The sequence below is a fragment of the Heterodontus francisci genome, chromosome 30, assembly GCF_036365525.1.
Source record: "Heterodontus francisci isolate sHetFra1 chromosome 30, sHetFra1.hap1, whole genome shotgun sequence".
NCBI classification, from domain to species: Eukaryota; Metazoa; Chordata; class Chondrichthyes; order Heterodontiformes; family Heterodontidae; genus Heterodontus; species Heterodontus francisci.
In genome coordinates this window covers 34716716-34731886 of record NC_090400.1, presented here as the reverse complement: position 1 = coordinate 34731886, position 15171 = coordinate 34716716, and the positions used below count along the sequence as shown (strand labels likewise).

The window sequence follows — 15171 nt, the reverse complement described above, 5'->3', positions numbered from 1 at the left end:
CTGCCTTAAATACATGGTCATATATGTCTGTATTCTGAGTCAGAGACTTAGCAGTTGGCAGGAAAAAGGACAGAAGCGCAAGGAGAGAGCCAACTGTGAAACAGCCCCGGCAACCAATTTTATCTGCAGCACCTGTGGAAGAGTCTGTCACTCTAGAATTGGCCTTTATAGCCACTCCAGGCGCTGCTTCACAAACCACTGACCACCTCCAGGCGCTTACCCATTGTCTCTCGAGACAAGGAGGCCAAAGAAGAAGAAGATTCTGAGACTATAAACAAGCTGAGCTATTTTCTCAATGAAAAATGCTTTTTAATTCCTAATGTACCATGTTAAAGAAGCCAATACCAAAATAGATTACAAACAAAAATGTTTATTTACGTTACAGTAGTTACTAAACTAAGGGGAGAAGAATAATAGACAGGGCCATCTTAATTTGTTTCCAAATTTTCCAAATGATTCCAGATTTATGTCTTGACTGCCAATCAGGACAGCTTGCTCACAGAACGTCACTTTTACTCCTTTTAGCTGAACAGAGGGAGGTGCACAGTACTGCACAAGCAGGATGTTTTTCACTTCCCCTCCCCCCACCACCCCTCAAGAGCATATTGCTCAGCGAGGAATTGAACCAGCTCCCTTCCATTCCATGGGAATGAATGCTTAAGCTGTAATGATCACTGCATTTACCCCATCAACATTTTTATATTCAAAAACTAATTTAACTATTGGGGAGTGAAGGCTGACACTTCAGTTATTTCCCTAGGTCAGGAATAGGTCATTAGACCCAGACTGGCTAACCCCATACTTTGATGGACTCAGTCCATGTACCCACCCTGGCTGCTTGCCTGAACACATTCTTGAAGAGGCCACAAACGAAGATCCTAAGCCAATTCAGGAATCCTCGATCACAAGTATCTCTCCGACCCTTCAAAAGTAATTAAATAAGCCCCAGGAGATACCAAATCCATTGGAATAACTTGTCTTTCTGATGTAATCACGTTTTTTTTAAATGTGTCCAACGCTGCTTTGAAGAACTGCAAGGATTCAATCTTATTACCATGTCTGGAGTCAGGTTCCACAGATAGCAACTTCCAAATAATCAATCTGCTTGCACTTTATCAATGTCCTTAATAATTTTAAAAATCTGAAACGTATTTTCTCTCCATCAAATCCAAACCAAAAATGTGAAGTCTATAGTCATAGCTCCATACATTCAATCCCTGATTTTAATTGCTCCACAATTAGTAGTTGTGCCTTCAATTGCTAAGGCCCTAAGCTCTGGAGTTCCCTCCCTAAATCTCTGCCTTTTTACCTACCTTTCCTGCTTTAAGACACTCCTTAAAGCCTTCCCCCTTTGACCATCTTCCCTAATATCTCCTTATGTGGCTCACTGTTTGAAAATGCTCTGTATATGGCTTTGAGATGTTTTACTAAATTAAAGGCACTATATAAGTGCAAGTTGTTGTTGTAAGGCCATGGATCATTCTGTTGCCCTTTTTAGAGTTTGAGATACAGCACTGAAACAGGCCCTTCGGCCCACCGAGTCTGTGCGACCATCAACCACCCATTTATACTAATCCTACACTAATTCCATATTCCTACCACACCTGTCCCTATATTTCCCTGCCACCTACCTATACTAGGGGCAATTTATAATGGCCAATTAACCTATCAACCTGCAAGTCTTTGGCATGTGGGAGGAAACCAGAGCACCCGGAGGAAACCCACGCAGACACAGGGAGAACTTGCAAACTCCCCACAGGCAGTGCCCAGAATTGAACCCAGGTCGCTGGAGCTGTGAGGCTGCGGTGCTAACCACTGCGCCACTGTGCCGCCTGTACCTTGAGTGCCAGAATGCCATCTTTGTGATGGGGATGAGGGGGGCTAAAGTACTCCAGTTGAGGTCTCATCAAAAATTTGCACAACCCTATTATCGTGGCTTGAACTTTTATACTGAACAGTTCGGGCAGTACAGCCCAAGACCCTGCTTCCTTTGGCTGCAGCCTCGTGACACTGTACTTGAACCTTTGAGCAGCGGTCAGTGATTACTCCCAATTCTCTTTCACTTCCTGTCACTATTAACCTATACTCACTCATGCTTTATTCTCTGAATTCTGTATACCTACATACATAACTGCACATTTATATTGGAAGATGATTGTTATTTTGAGTGCACTTCCACAATCTATCTAAATCCAGTTGCTCTCTATTCCCCGTTTTTAAGGTCTTAACTCTACCGGATAGTTTAATGTCATTGACAGATTAATAATGCCACTATCGATGTTCTCCTCCAGATTCTTGAACATTATAAACAGAGTCCGAACCATGGACCTGGGGCACCACAATAGTGATCAGACCTCAGTGGGAAGTAATCCCATTTAAAGCCCTTTTGCTTATGGTCCAACAGCTAATTTGTGATCAATCTCATAGTATCACCCTTGGCACCATAGGAATTCATTTTTGGCGCATAGCCTCCTGTGAGGCACTTTATCAAAGGCTTTTTGGAAACTTAACTAGATATTGAATTTTCCTGATCCACCATTCTAGTGTCTTCAAAAAATTAGATTGGATTTGTCACAGATGATCTCTTTTCTGAAGCCATGTTGGGTATCACCTATCGAACCTAAATATTTTGGATGAGTGGTTAATGGGAAATAAAAACCAATCTAAATTTCATTATTTATGATCTCTCTTCTAGTGTGTTAGTTCTGGTAAACTAAGTTAATTTTCCAATGGGAATATTTGCACTCTTTCCTTGTATAAGAAAGTTCTAAAAGCTCAAACATAAATGTGACATTTTAAAAAAAACTGCTTGAACCTTATACTCTGTTGCATTCCATTCTTGTCATTTTCTGAATTACTTCATTTTCGATGTATGTCAATATTGCTGGTGATACTTAATTGCATATTTTCTGAGAAGATAATTTCTGATGCATCTAATAAAACCTGTTTCCAAATAAAATCTTTTTTTTTTAAATTTTTCAGTGCCATTCAGGAATCTTGGGAGGAGGCCACTACGTCACATATGCCAAAAACCCCAATGAAAAGTGGTACTGCTACAATGATAGTAGCTGTAAGGTAAGTTAATGGAGCAGTTCTGTGTTATCTGCCTATCCTTTCACCTATAAAACTGCTGAAAATTGTGTAAATGCAGTACAGTCATTCCAGTATCTCAACATATATCCTGTGGCCTGAGTCCAAAAATGCACTTTGGCAAACTCAACAACTTTCATTTCTATGGTACTCCTCATGGAGAACATCATCTCAAAAGTTGTATGGAGAAAATAGAATTTTAAAAAACAGAGGTAGTCAAGAAGTAAAAGTATTGTCAAAGGGAAAAGCTTTAAAGTTTTTTTTTTAAGGAGATTTACAAGGAATGGAGAATTTTAGTTATGAGGAAAGGTCGGATAGGCTGGTGTTTTCTTTGGAACAGACGAGGCTAAGAGATGTAATTGGTATGTACAAAATTGAATTGCCTAGAAAGAATGGATGGGAAGGACATGTTTCCCTTAGCAGAGAGGTCCATAACAAAGGGGCATAGATTTAAAGTAATTGGCGGAAGGATTGGCAGCGAGTTGAGGGTGGTGGAGGTCAAACTCTGTGGGAAGGATGGTAGAGGCAGAAACCCTGGTTGCGTTTAAAAAAATAATTGGATATGCATTTGAGGTGCTGTAACCTACGAGACTATGGACCATGAGCTGGAAAGTGTGATTAGACAGGCGAGATCCTTTTCGGCTGGCAGAAACTGTCGCCATATCCCTTGATTCTCTGAGAGACCAAAGGTCTGTCTGTCCCAGCCTCAAATATATTCAACGATGGAGCATCCACAACTTTCTGGGGTAGAGAATTCCAAAGATTCACAACCCTTTGAGTGTAGTAATTTCTCCTCATCTCAGTCCTAAATGATCAGCCCCCTATCCTGAGACTGTGCCCCTGTTTTTTCGATTCCCCGACCAGCAGAAACAATCTCTGTGTCTACCCTATTTGGCTCCCTCAGAATCTTGACTATTACCATCAGATAGCCTTCATTCTTCTAAACTCCAGAGAATATAGGCCCAATTTACTCAGCTTCTCATCATAGGAAACCCCCTCATCCCAGGGACCAATTTAGTGAACCTTTGCTGTACCACTTCCAATGCATGTATATCTTTTCTTAAATGTGGAGACCAAAACTGCACACGGTATTCCAGGTGCAGTCTCACCAAAGCCCTGTACCATTTTGGTAAGTCTTTATTCCTGTACTCTAATCCCCTTGTAATAAAGGCCAACGTGCCAGTTGCCTTCCTAATTGCTTGCCATACCTGCATACTAACTTGTTCCTTTTACAATCACACCCATGTGTCTTTAAGCATCAACACTCACAAGTTTGACAACTTTTTAAAAATATTCTGATTTTCCATTCTTATGACCAAAGTGATTAACTTCACACTTCCCTATATTATACTCCATCTGCCATCTTGTTGCTCACTCACTGTCTATATCTCTTTGCAGCCTCTTTTGTCCTCCCCACAGCTTACCTTTCCACCTACCTTTGCATCATCAGCAAACTTGGATACATTACACTCTATCTCTTTATCCAAGTCGTTAATGTTGATTGTAAATAGCTGAGGCCCCAACACTGATCCTTGTGACACTCCACTATTCACTTGAATAGCCTACCAACTTGAAAATGCCCCATTTATGCCCACTTTTTAGTCAGTCCTCTATCCATGCCAGTCTTCTATCCATGCTGGTTAGACCAGCTGGTCACATGACTAACTGGCTATTCCAGTCTTTTGAACTCGTCAGTCCTCTATCCATGTCAATATATGACCCCCAAATCCATGACCCCGTATCTTGCCTATTGACCTTTTGTGTGGCACCTTATCGAATGCCTTTTGGAAATCCAGGTATACTACACCTGCTGGTTCCCCTTTACCTTACTAGTTACATCCTCAAAAAACTAATAAATTTGTCTAACAGGGTTTCCCTTTAGTGAAACCATGTTGACTTGTTAAGATGCTATGCTTTTCTAAGTGCATTATTAAGGCTTCCTTAATAAATTGCAGCATTTTCCAAATGACAGGCTAACTGGCCTGTAGTTCACTGTTTTTTCTCTCTCTCCTTTCTTGAAAAGCAGAGGAACATTTGCTAATTTCCAATCTGATGGGACTATTCCCAAATCAAAGGAATTTTGGAAAATCATAACTAACGCATCCACTATCTCTGTAGCTATCTCTTTTAGAACTCTACGGTATAGGCCATCAGTTCCTGGGGATTTGTCTGATTTTAGTCCCTTAAGTTTCACCAATACTTTTTCTCTGCTGATATTAATTTCCTCACTTTTTTGCCCCTAGGTTACTGTCTATTTCTGATATGAAACTTGTGTCTTCTATTGTGAAGACAGACACAAAATATTTGTTCATTGCCTCTGTCATTTCCTCATTCCCCATGATAATTTATCCGTCTCTGCTTCTAAGGGACAAACGTTTACTTCAGCTACTCACTTCCTTTTTATATATCTATAAAAGCTCTTACAATCTGTTTTTTATATTCCTGGTGTCATGCTAGGCCCCCCAACTGCTGAGAATGAGGCACATTAATTTTGTCATGAACATTGATTTTTAACTGTTGCTGGAGTGAGGAAATGACTTGTTAAACAGACCAGCTGTGGCTGGAAAAGACATTTGCATATTAACAGACAGTACTTGGAAGGACAAAGGACCATTCCCTGACACATTCAACCCACATTGGATGTTGATCACTGGACAGTGAGGGGAGTGGGGAAGCACATTCTAGCGCCTGCTGGGGTGATGCAATCTACAGGGGCCAGGACTGGTTAGACCAGCTGGTCACATGACTAACTGGCTGTTCCAGTCTTTTGAACTCGCCACAGAGAGTTTGAACTCAAAAAGACTGTTTGCTCCTGGACTGAGAAGATCTCTCCTGTCTGCTCCCATCTCTTTCTCACAAGCCTCTAAATCCACTGAAGACACATGAACCCCAAGAGAGAAATGTCTCCTACAGCGAACAAGATTTACGAAGAATACTGGGGCTCAACGGAAAGCAAGATGTACTTAAAATCAAGGATTCTACAGTTAGCTTGAAGAACCGTAACACAAACTGTTCAGTTATTGCCTCAAATTTTTCCACTTTATTTTTATTCTTTTTTCTGTCTCTATTTACTTGTGTGTATCGTGTATGCATGCTAGCGTGCGCGCATCATGTATCCATAGGCATCAACCGAATCAGAGTTTAACTTCAGGTTTAATAAATTTCAACTTTTCTTTAAACCTAAGAAAACCTGTTTGTGCTGGTTTCGTTGCCTTATAATTGGAAAGCGGTGAACATGGATTCACCAAGGGGGAGCTTAAAAACATGGTGTGTTTAAAATTAAACCTTGTTACGGTAAGACCAGAGGAAGGCTGAGAGGGACCCCTAGACCCCATTCTCACCTAGTCATAACACAAATTTGGGTGTTAACGTCCAGAATTTTACCCAAAGACAAATGAGAGAAATTGGAAGTTGGGAACAATCTGGCTTCCCATCAAAAAAGAGCAAGATTAATGCAGGTTTTCTTGTGGTGTGTGTGTTTGAATATGAACATGTCTGCAACTGAATCTAGTAGCTCTCCAAGCCAGGGTGAAGTAACTTCTGATAAGTTAAAAACACTGTCTATGGAGGAGCTGAGAAAAATGGCTGAGCAGTGTGGGATCACTGTACGTGGCAAGACTAGGAAGTTTGAACTCCTAAGGCTAGTGGCCAAACATTTTTTTTTCCTTGAATCTGAAGAAGCAGAAACAGAGTTAGAAATAACTCTGACAGGGTATTGCTAGCGAAGATACAGTTGGAACAGAGGAAACTTGAATTTGAGGAAAGAGTGAAAGAAAGAGCCTTCCAGAAGGAACTTGAAGAAAATGAAAGGCAGGAGAGGGAGAGAGAAAGATTATTCTGGAAAGATGGTGAAGAAAGAGAGCTGAAGCAGCTTGAGCTAACTAGGGGGCGACAGTAACCCCAGTGAAAGCATGGCCAATATGGAGGAGTGTAATTCAAGGCTGGGTACAGAATTGTTAAAACTAGTTCAACTAATTCCAAAATTCAATGAGGAAGATGTAGAAACATTTTTTGTGTCCTTTGAGAAACTGGCAAGGCAGCTAAAATGGCCAGCTGAGACCTGGCCTCTCTTACTACAAAGCAAGCTACCTGGAAAAGCCCATGAGATTTATTCCCTGTTGCCAGATGAGAGTTCATCAAATTATGAACTGACAAAAAATGCTATCCTTGTGGCATATGAATTAGTACCCGAAGCCTATCGCCAAAAGTTTAGAACCCTCAAGAAGCAAGCTAATCAAACTTATCTGGAGTTTGAAAGAAGTAAGCAGCTGGCTTTTGACCAGTGGCTGAGGGCTCTTAAAGTACAACTCAGCTATGAGAATCTCAGGGAAATAATTCTGCTAGAGGAATTTAAACACACTCTCCCACTCCCCATAAAGACCCATGTAGAGGAGCAGCAGGTTCTGAGAGCCCTGGTTGCTTCAATTTATAAGTCGGTTTCCCAGGGGAGAACCTTTCCTCGTCATCCCCACAAATCCCAAAGGGACAAAGGGTGGGAAGGTGATAGGAGCCCAAGCAGTCCTGGGAGAGAAAGGAAAGGACACAGGAGGCCCTCCTCTAGCCAAAAAGGAAGGTGCTGTGAGCAAGAGTGAGACCTGTAGACCTATGTGCTTCCATTGTAATAAAGCAGGGCACTTAAAAGCTGACTGTTGGAAACTAAAGGGAAAACCTGTAGGGTTAATCAGGGCATGCCCGCTCAGTGAAGAAAATAACCTGATGGAAAGCAGAGCAGAACAAGCTGTGGCTTTACCTGCAGTAAGAGTGAGACCCAGGAAGCTTACGGCTGCAAGTGCAGGAAAATTTACTAAGATTCCTGAGGGTTGTCAGGGTTTTGTGTCTGAAGAAAAAGTAACCCCATACACCTGAAGTGGGGCAAGTAAGCCCATAGTGATTCTCAGGGGCCACTAGATCCCTTTTACTGGGAAAAGGCCTGACCTTTCCCCAGAGAGTGCAGTGAACACCAGAATGGTAGTGAATGGTATTGAAGGCAATGTATGCCTGTACCTGTATACCGGGTGCACCTAGAGTGTGGCCTAGTTTTGGGACCGGTGACGTAGGGATTGTCCTTAGTTTGCCTGTAGACGGGGTTGACCTGCTCCTAGGTAATGATCTGGCGGGGGTGAAGGTGGTAGTCCCCCTCCCAGTTATGAAAGAAAGACCGCAGGAGGTCTGAGAGACAGGGCTGTGGCAGGAAACGGACCTTTGCAGTTTCCCTGAATGTGTAGTGGATCAGGCCATGATCAAACCAGCTCCCCCAGAGACTGAGTTGGCACTGCAGGCAGATGACCATGTCTGTCTGTCCGAGACTTTCTTTGGAAAGTTAAGAGACCCAGGAAATCACTTGAATGGACTTTCCCAAGGTGAGGCTCAGCGAGCCGACCCAGTATTGAGAGTTAGCACAGGCTGCCCAGTCTGTAAGTGAAGCAGAGTGAGTCCCTGATTGCTGCTGTTTAAAGAATGAGGTACAGATGAGGAAATGGAGTGCTCCTCACAGACCTGAGAGCAAGGAGTGGAATAGTTCACCAGTTAGTGGTGCTGCAGAGGTACCGGAGAGAAATATTAAGGACCCACAAGACTACAGTGGCTGTACATGCTGGTATACAAAAGACCAAAGCCTGCGTAAGACAGCAGTTTGACTGACCAAATCTCCACAAAGATGTGCCAGGTTGAGGAGAAACCCCAACCTACAGTGAAACCTGCACCCCTAGGTCCTGTACCAGTCTCAGGAGGACCCTGCAGCAGAGGGCTGGTGAACTGTAAGGGACAGTCTGGCAAAAGGTTAGACAGGGAAAGGGAAAATGTGACTAAGAGGGCAGGTTAAAGGAAGTCCGGGTGAAAACCCTTATTGACTGGTCAGCCAACCCTGGAAAATGTGAAGAGTTAGACCTCTCATCCTTCTATGTAACTGCAGACACTAGAAGCACCCCACCAGGGTTGCTAACAGCATTTACAGGAACCTGCAGATACAAAGAAAGACCTCTAGGGGGCAGAGAAACTGAGGGTGATGCCTCACCTAGCCGATGTGCCACTGGGGAGTGCAGTAGAGTCTGCACATATACCTGCAGGCACATGTGTCCTCTGTGACAAAGGAGAGATTAGCAAAAATCCTCCCCCACAGTCAGAACCAAAGGGAACCACCCATCCCCCAAAGTCAAAAGCCTTTGCAGGACTCAGCAAAGCATTGAGTGTTCAGGACAGACCTGCCCACTACTGACTCTCCTGGGGGAAAAAAATTACCTCAGCAGGAACAAAGACCCTAGGCAGCCATTGAAATGGGCAAATGGAAGGGAAACTTCCCCACACTATAGGAAGGATGTGATTGCACTGGAGAGGGTGCAGAGGAGATTCACCAAGATGTTGCATGGGCTGGAGCGTTTCAGCTATGAAGCGAGTTGAAAAGGCTAGGGTTGTTTTCCTTAGAGCAGAGAAGGCTAAGGGGGGACATGATTGAGAGATTCAAAATTATGAGGGGCATTCATAGATTAGATAGGAAGAAACTTTTTCCCTTAGTGGAGGGGTCAATAACTAGGGGGCATAGATTTAAGGTAAGGGGCAGGAGGCTTAGAGGGGATTTGAGGAAAACATTTTTCACTCAGAGGGTGGTTGGAATCTGGAACACACTGCCTGAAGAGATGGTAGAGGCAGGAACCATCACAACATTTAACAAGTATTTAGGTGAGCACTTGAAAGGCCATAGCATAGAAGGCTATGGGCCAAGTGCTGGAAGATGGGATTAGAATATGTAGCTTGATGGCCGGCGCAGACACGATGGGCCGAAGGGCCTGTTTCTTTGCTGTATGACTCTATGACTCTAAAAGAACTACATGTTTATTGGGATGTTAAGGGGCGATTTTAATAAGTTTTAGGATTTGTGAATGAGTGTGAGAAATGCATGGGTTTTTTTCTATATATTTTCTCTGGACCCTTTTAATGAAATGCACCTTTTCTCAAATCACATTTCATTCCACTGGGTGTGGAGGTGTCATGCTCAGCTCCCACCTGCTAAGAATGAGACATGTTAATTTTGTCATGAACGTTAATTTTTAACTATTGCTGGAGCGAGGAAATTACTTGTTAAACAGACCAGCCGTGGCTGGAAAATACATATGCATATTAACAGACATTACTTGGAAGGACGAAGGACTATTCCTTGGCCCATTCAACCCACAATGGATGTTGATCACCGGACTGTGAGGGGGGTGGGGAAGTACATTCCAGGGCCTGCTGGGGTGATGCAATCCACTGGGGCCGGGACTGGTTCGATGACTAACTGGCTGTTCCAGTCTTTTGAACTAGCCACAGAGAGTGAACTCAAACACTGTTTGCTCCTGGACTGAAGATCTCTCCTGTCTGCTCCCATCTCTTTCTCACAAGCCTCTGAATCCACTGAAGACACATGAACCCCAAGAGAGAAAAGTCTCCTACAGTGAACAAGGTGTAAGAAGAGTACTGGGCCCCAACAAAAAGCAAGATCTGCCTATAATCAAGGACTCTACAATGAGCTCGAAGAACTGTAACAACAGCTGTTCAGATATTGCCTCTGTTTTTTTCCACTTTATTTTTCTTCTGCCCTTTTCTATCTCTGTTTGCATCTGTGAATCGCGTATGCATGCTAGCATGGGCACATCGTGTATCTGTAGGCGTCAACCGAATTAGAAAAGTTCCAGTTTAATAAATTTCAACTTTTCTTCATTAAACCGAAGAAAACCTGTTTGTACTGGTTTTTTGCTGTATAATTGGAAAGCGGTGAATAAGGATTCACTCGGGGAGCTAAAAACAGGTGCTTAAAATTAAACCCTGTTACGGTAAGACCAGGTGAAGACTGAGAGGGACCCCTAGTCCTCTTTCTCACATGGTTGTAATGCTGGCTAGTTTACTAGCTATATTCTATTTTTTTCCATTTTTAATCAGCTTTTTGGTGGCCCTTTGCTGGTTTCTTAAACACTCCCAATCCTCAGACTTGCTACTCTTTAACAACATTGTAAGCCTCTTCTTTTAATCTAATACCATCTTTAACTTCCTGAGTGAGCCACAGATGGATCTTTCTTGCTGAGTTTGTTTTTAAATAGAATGTATTTTTGTTGAACATTTTGAATTGTTTCTTCTTGTGTCACCTCTTGTGTCATAATTTTTCTATGCTTCTATGTGGTGCTTGTAATTTTGGGAGAGGTAACGAGGCAGATGGACAGGGGCACAGTGGCTGAAAGAATGGCTCCAGGTAGGAGGAGAGGAATAATCTAGTAATTCTGACAGAGGATTGGAGAATTATATTGGGCTGTACAATTGGAAGGGGTCAAAGAGGTAGCGATCTCATGATCCTTTGGGTTATAGGTAAGCAATGGAGTTTAGAAAGTACCAGGTTGATGAAGGTACAGGACACAGGAAGTAAGGGATATTGGGAAAAGTAGAACCTTAAAGTGCCAAATGCATGAACTGCAGGGCTTTGTAATACCAGATTAAGCTCAAACTGGCAGCCAAGGAGGTAAATGGACTTCAGAGGAATGGCAGAGGTGTTGGGAGCAAAAGAGAATAGCTTCAGTTTTATCATTGGACTGGTGGAAATCAGTATTGCACGATGAACAGAAAGTGCTCTATTGTATCAAATATGGTCCAGGCATAGGTTTTATCCTGGAACTAAAAATTCAATCTGTGATGGAGGTGGTGAGATAGGTCTTTACCAACTGTCCTGTACTTTCCATTTTCCTCCAACTCCAGTGACCCCAACCTTGAATTAATTAGACTGTTAATTTATTTGAAAATGTTCTATTTTATGACCCTTTATTTGTTTGAGAAGGTCATCCTGCCTTATTCTTGCTAAACTTTCTCTCACTCTGATTCCTGCGACAAACTATGAACCTAATTATTCCTTCTCTATTGCAGGAGGTACATCCTGATGAAATTGATACTGACTCAGCCTACATCCTTTTCTATGAACAACAAGGTGTGAATTATGCACAGTTCCTGCCAAAGACAGAAGGCAAGAAGATGGCAGACACTAGCAGTATGGATGAAGATTTTGAATCTGATTATAGAAAGTACTGTATTCTGCAGTGAATATGTGTTCTTCCATTTACAAAATGCCATGAGATTCCAGAATGACTGTGGCGACAAAACACTCCAAGATGAGAATTTCAGGGTTGGACAGGTTTTCTGCTCAAAATGTACTGCTTCTGCAAATTACCTTTTATGTGATTATGAAGCACAAGAAAAACATGTAGAAGTTGAAAAAATGGTAATACTGATTTTTCTAGTTGTTATTTGCAACATGTCAGTAGCCAATGTGATCTGCTACCTCCTTTTCTTAAACGGTTTGAGTTTTATGCATTGTGTTGACGAGACCAGAATGGTAGCATGCCAGAAAGAAATTTAAACCTACTAAAACTTGGGCTACACCATTTTAACTCTAACAGAGTTATCATTAACCGTGAAAACTATATTTTCCCCTAGTGAATTTGGAGTGAATAGTTCATGAAACACAGTTTACATTTGTTACCTTTTTAACCACTACTTCAGCTTGTACTTTAATGTTGTATAGTTGTAGGAAAATTAATATTGTAAAACTGTAAATTCTCCAGAATCATTTCTTTAGTTTAATGTAAAATCCTGAAAACTTACAAAATATGTGCCACAATTATCTAAAACTCTTGATACAACTGAGAATGAATCAAACTGAACCAATTTAAGCAATTAAAAAGGTAATGTAAAGTTGGGTTGTGTTTCTTGAATTTTCCTCATTGTTCTGTTGATTTACATGTTCCTTAAACCTGGAAAGAATTTGTTAAAGTCAGATTATGCTACAGGTCTTGGCATTTTCTGTACTTTTAACAATACATATTTTTTAATATAGATTAAACCATCTTTGAGTCATATGTTTTAACATTTTTCATTAGGCTGAAACTAAAGAGACCTGATTTTAGAGGTTTTGATAGCATTGCATTAAAATTTCACCTGCATTTTCAGCACTGCTGTATACCATATGATTTGTTTAAATCTGTATTACATTATAAATACTTTGGGCACAGGATTTCTGTTTTTTACTTTAACATCGGTTTGGATTTTTAACTTGATGTCATTACTTCAGCTATAAAGCGTCCATACACCTAAATGCATTTTAAAGCAGAACTTTTTTTGGCACCAAAAAACAACTGATGATTTGTTGATCTGTTTCACTATATTCGTAACTGGTACAAACATTTGATTTCCAGAGTTAGGTACTATAATTGAACAGTGTTTTACCTTGACAGGTCATTGCAATTCCCACCCAATGTGATTTTAATTGATGTCCTGCAACATCCTACAGCTACTTCAGATGGTCTTAAATATATATATATATATATATATATAGATATATATATATGTGTGTGTGTGTGTGTGTGTGTGTGTATTCATATAAAGACTACTAATTAAGCTCTGTTAAGGAGGAACATCGGCAAACACAATGTAACGTAGAACCACTGGTTTCTTTCACTTTGTTGCTTTGTGTAGTTGCAATCAGTGTGTTAAACAATTCTCACATACTGATTCTCGAAGTGATGGCTAAATTCTGTGCCTCATTCCTTGGTCTTCTAAATCAATCTAGCCATGCTTTATCTACACACGGTAACATTAAAGCAGAGACGTGCACTTAACAGATGTATTTTGAATATCCTGACAAACATACAAGTGCATATTATGATTAGAACAAAAGCAGCAATTTTATGTTGTGTTTCCAGAATTGTTCCTCTTTTTACATTATACATGAGTTTAAAACAAAAAGCCTGAGTGATTGTGTGAGAAATGAATATTTTAAACCATCCTCTCAGCCACAGCCCTAAAATAAGGGCAGGTAGTGCAATCTACTGCTGTATTGTGTGTTCTTACAAGTCCGTTATAGATATAATGGTTGAAAAATATTCTTTTTTATTAAATTAAATCATTAATAACTGCAGAATTTATTAAATTATCTGAGTAACTACATTACATCTTATTTTGTAAATTCTTGTAAAAAATATTGACATTGCACTGAATTAATTGGAAGATTTTTATGTACATAAGTGCTTTGTAAATAAACAAATAGCAGTGATGTATTGTAACACGAGCTGTAAAAACTGTACTGGTAATTGTATATGGAGTGAACCTGTTCATCTGTAACTAAAAAGACAATAAATACAGTGGCTGGAACGACTGACTTGAATAAATGTGTAAACAGATTTTTTTGATATTGCAGGAAGCTGTGACAAAAGGACATTTGTCAAAAGCAAGTTCTGCTAAACTATAAGTTTGCTGAATTGCAAATACACAAATCTTGTATTTATGGTAGTCTATTGGTATGGAATTGGCGTCCCATTCTATATTATGTAACAAACACAGGCGCAATGTTAGTTGTGATTCCGCAACTGGACAACATTTACTAAATAATCCTCAGTGTGCTATGAATTACGCTGACAACCAATTTAAGATTGTCAGTAAGGCTCAGTGTGGCGCATTTGTGCATATTGGAAGCTACATATATTAATATACAGGGCCCTGTTCTTTGCAGACAGAAAGAACATGTACAAACAATGAGCCTGTTTCAGCTAAACAAAATAAGTGACAACCATTTGCTGGCTCATTCCTCAGGGCAATGCCTTCACCAGTCACAGTCAAGCTGCCTGGATTAAATTTCAAACAAAGCTTGGCAGTTAACTGTCAGTCACCATACACTGGTGCATTCTCCATGGCAACGCCTCTACAAATCAGAGTTTACTTGCCAACCAATCAGCACTCTCTTCTCATACAGTGTAAAGTCATTGTTTTCCCTTACATTGGTATTCTTGCGTAATGTCCTGATGAGCTCCAGACGAAAAGCTTTGACAATGTGTCTCTATTTTCAGCAATAGATCTAAGAATTTTACGTGATAAATAGGAGCAGGAATAGACCATACGGCCCCTCGAGCCTGCTCTGTCATTCAATACAATAATGGCTGATCTGCCACAACTCCACTTTTCTGCCTGCTCCCTATATCCCTTTATTCCAAGAGACAAAATATCTGTCTCATCTCCGACTTAAATATACTCAATGATGGAGCAGCCACAAACCTCTGGGGTAGACAATTCCAAAGA

At 40.9% G+C, this 15171-nt stretch overlaps 1 protein-coding gene across 4 annotated transcripts in view; it reads left to right on the top strand.

Moving 5' to 3' along the window:
- The window catches only part of usp32 (ubiquitin specific peptidase 32), a 257320-nt gene extending 243070 nt beyond the window's left edge, over nucleotides 1-14250 (top strand). For all 4 annotated transcript variants that reach the window (XM_068010358.1, XM_068010356.1, XM_068010355.1 and 1 more), the window contains 2 exons: nucleotides 2983-3075; nucleotides 11971-14250. In XM_068010358.1, the coding sequence (XP_067866459.1) occupies nucleotides 2983-3075; nucleotides 11971-12144 (267 nt within the window). In that variant the 3' untranslated portion in view covers nucleotides 12145-14250. The remainder of the gene's footprint in view (nucleotides 1-2982; nucleotides 3076-11970) is intronic.
- Nucleotides 14251-15171: the final 921 nt, after the last annotated feature.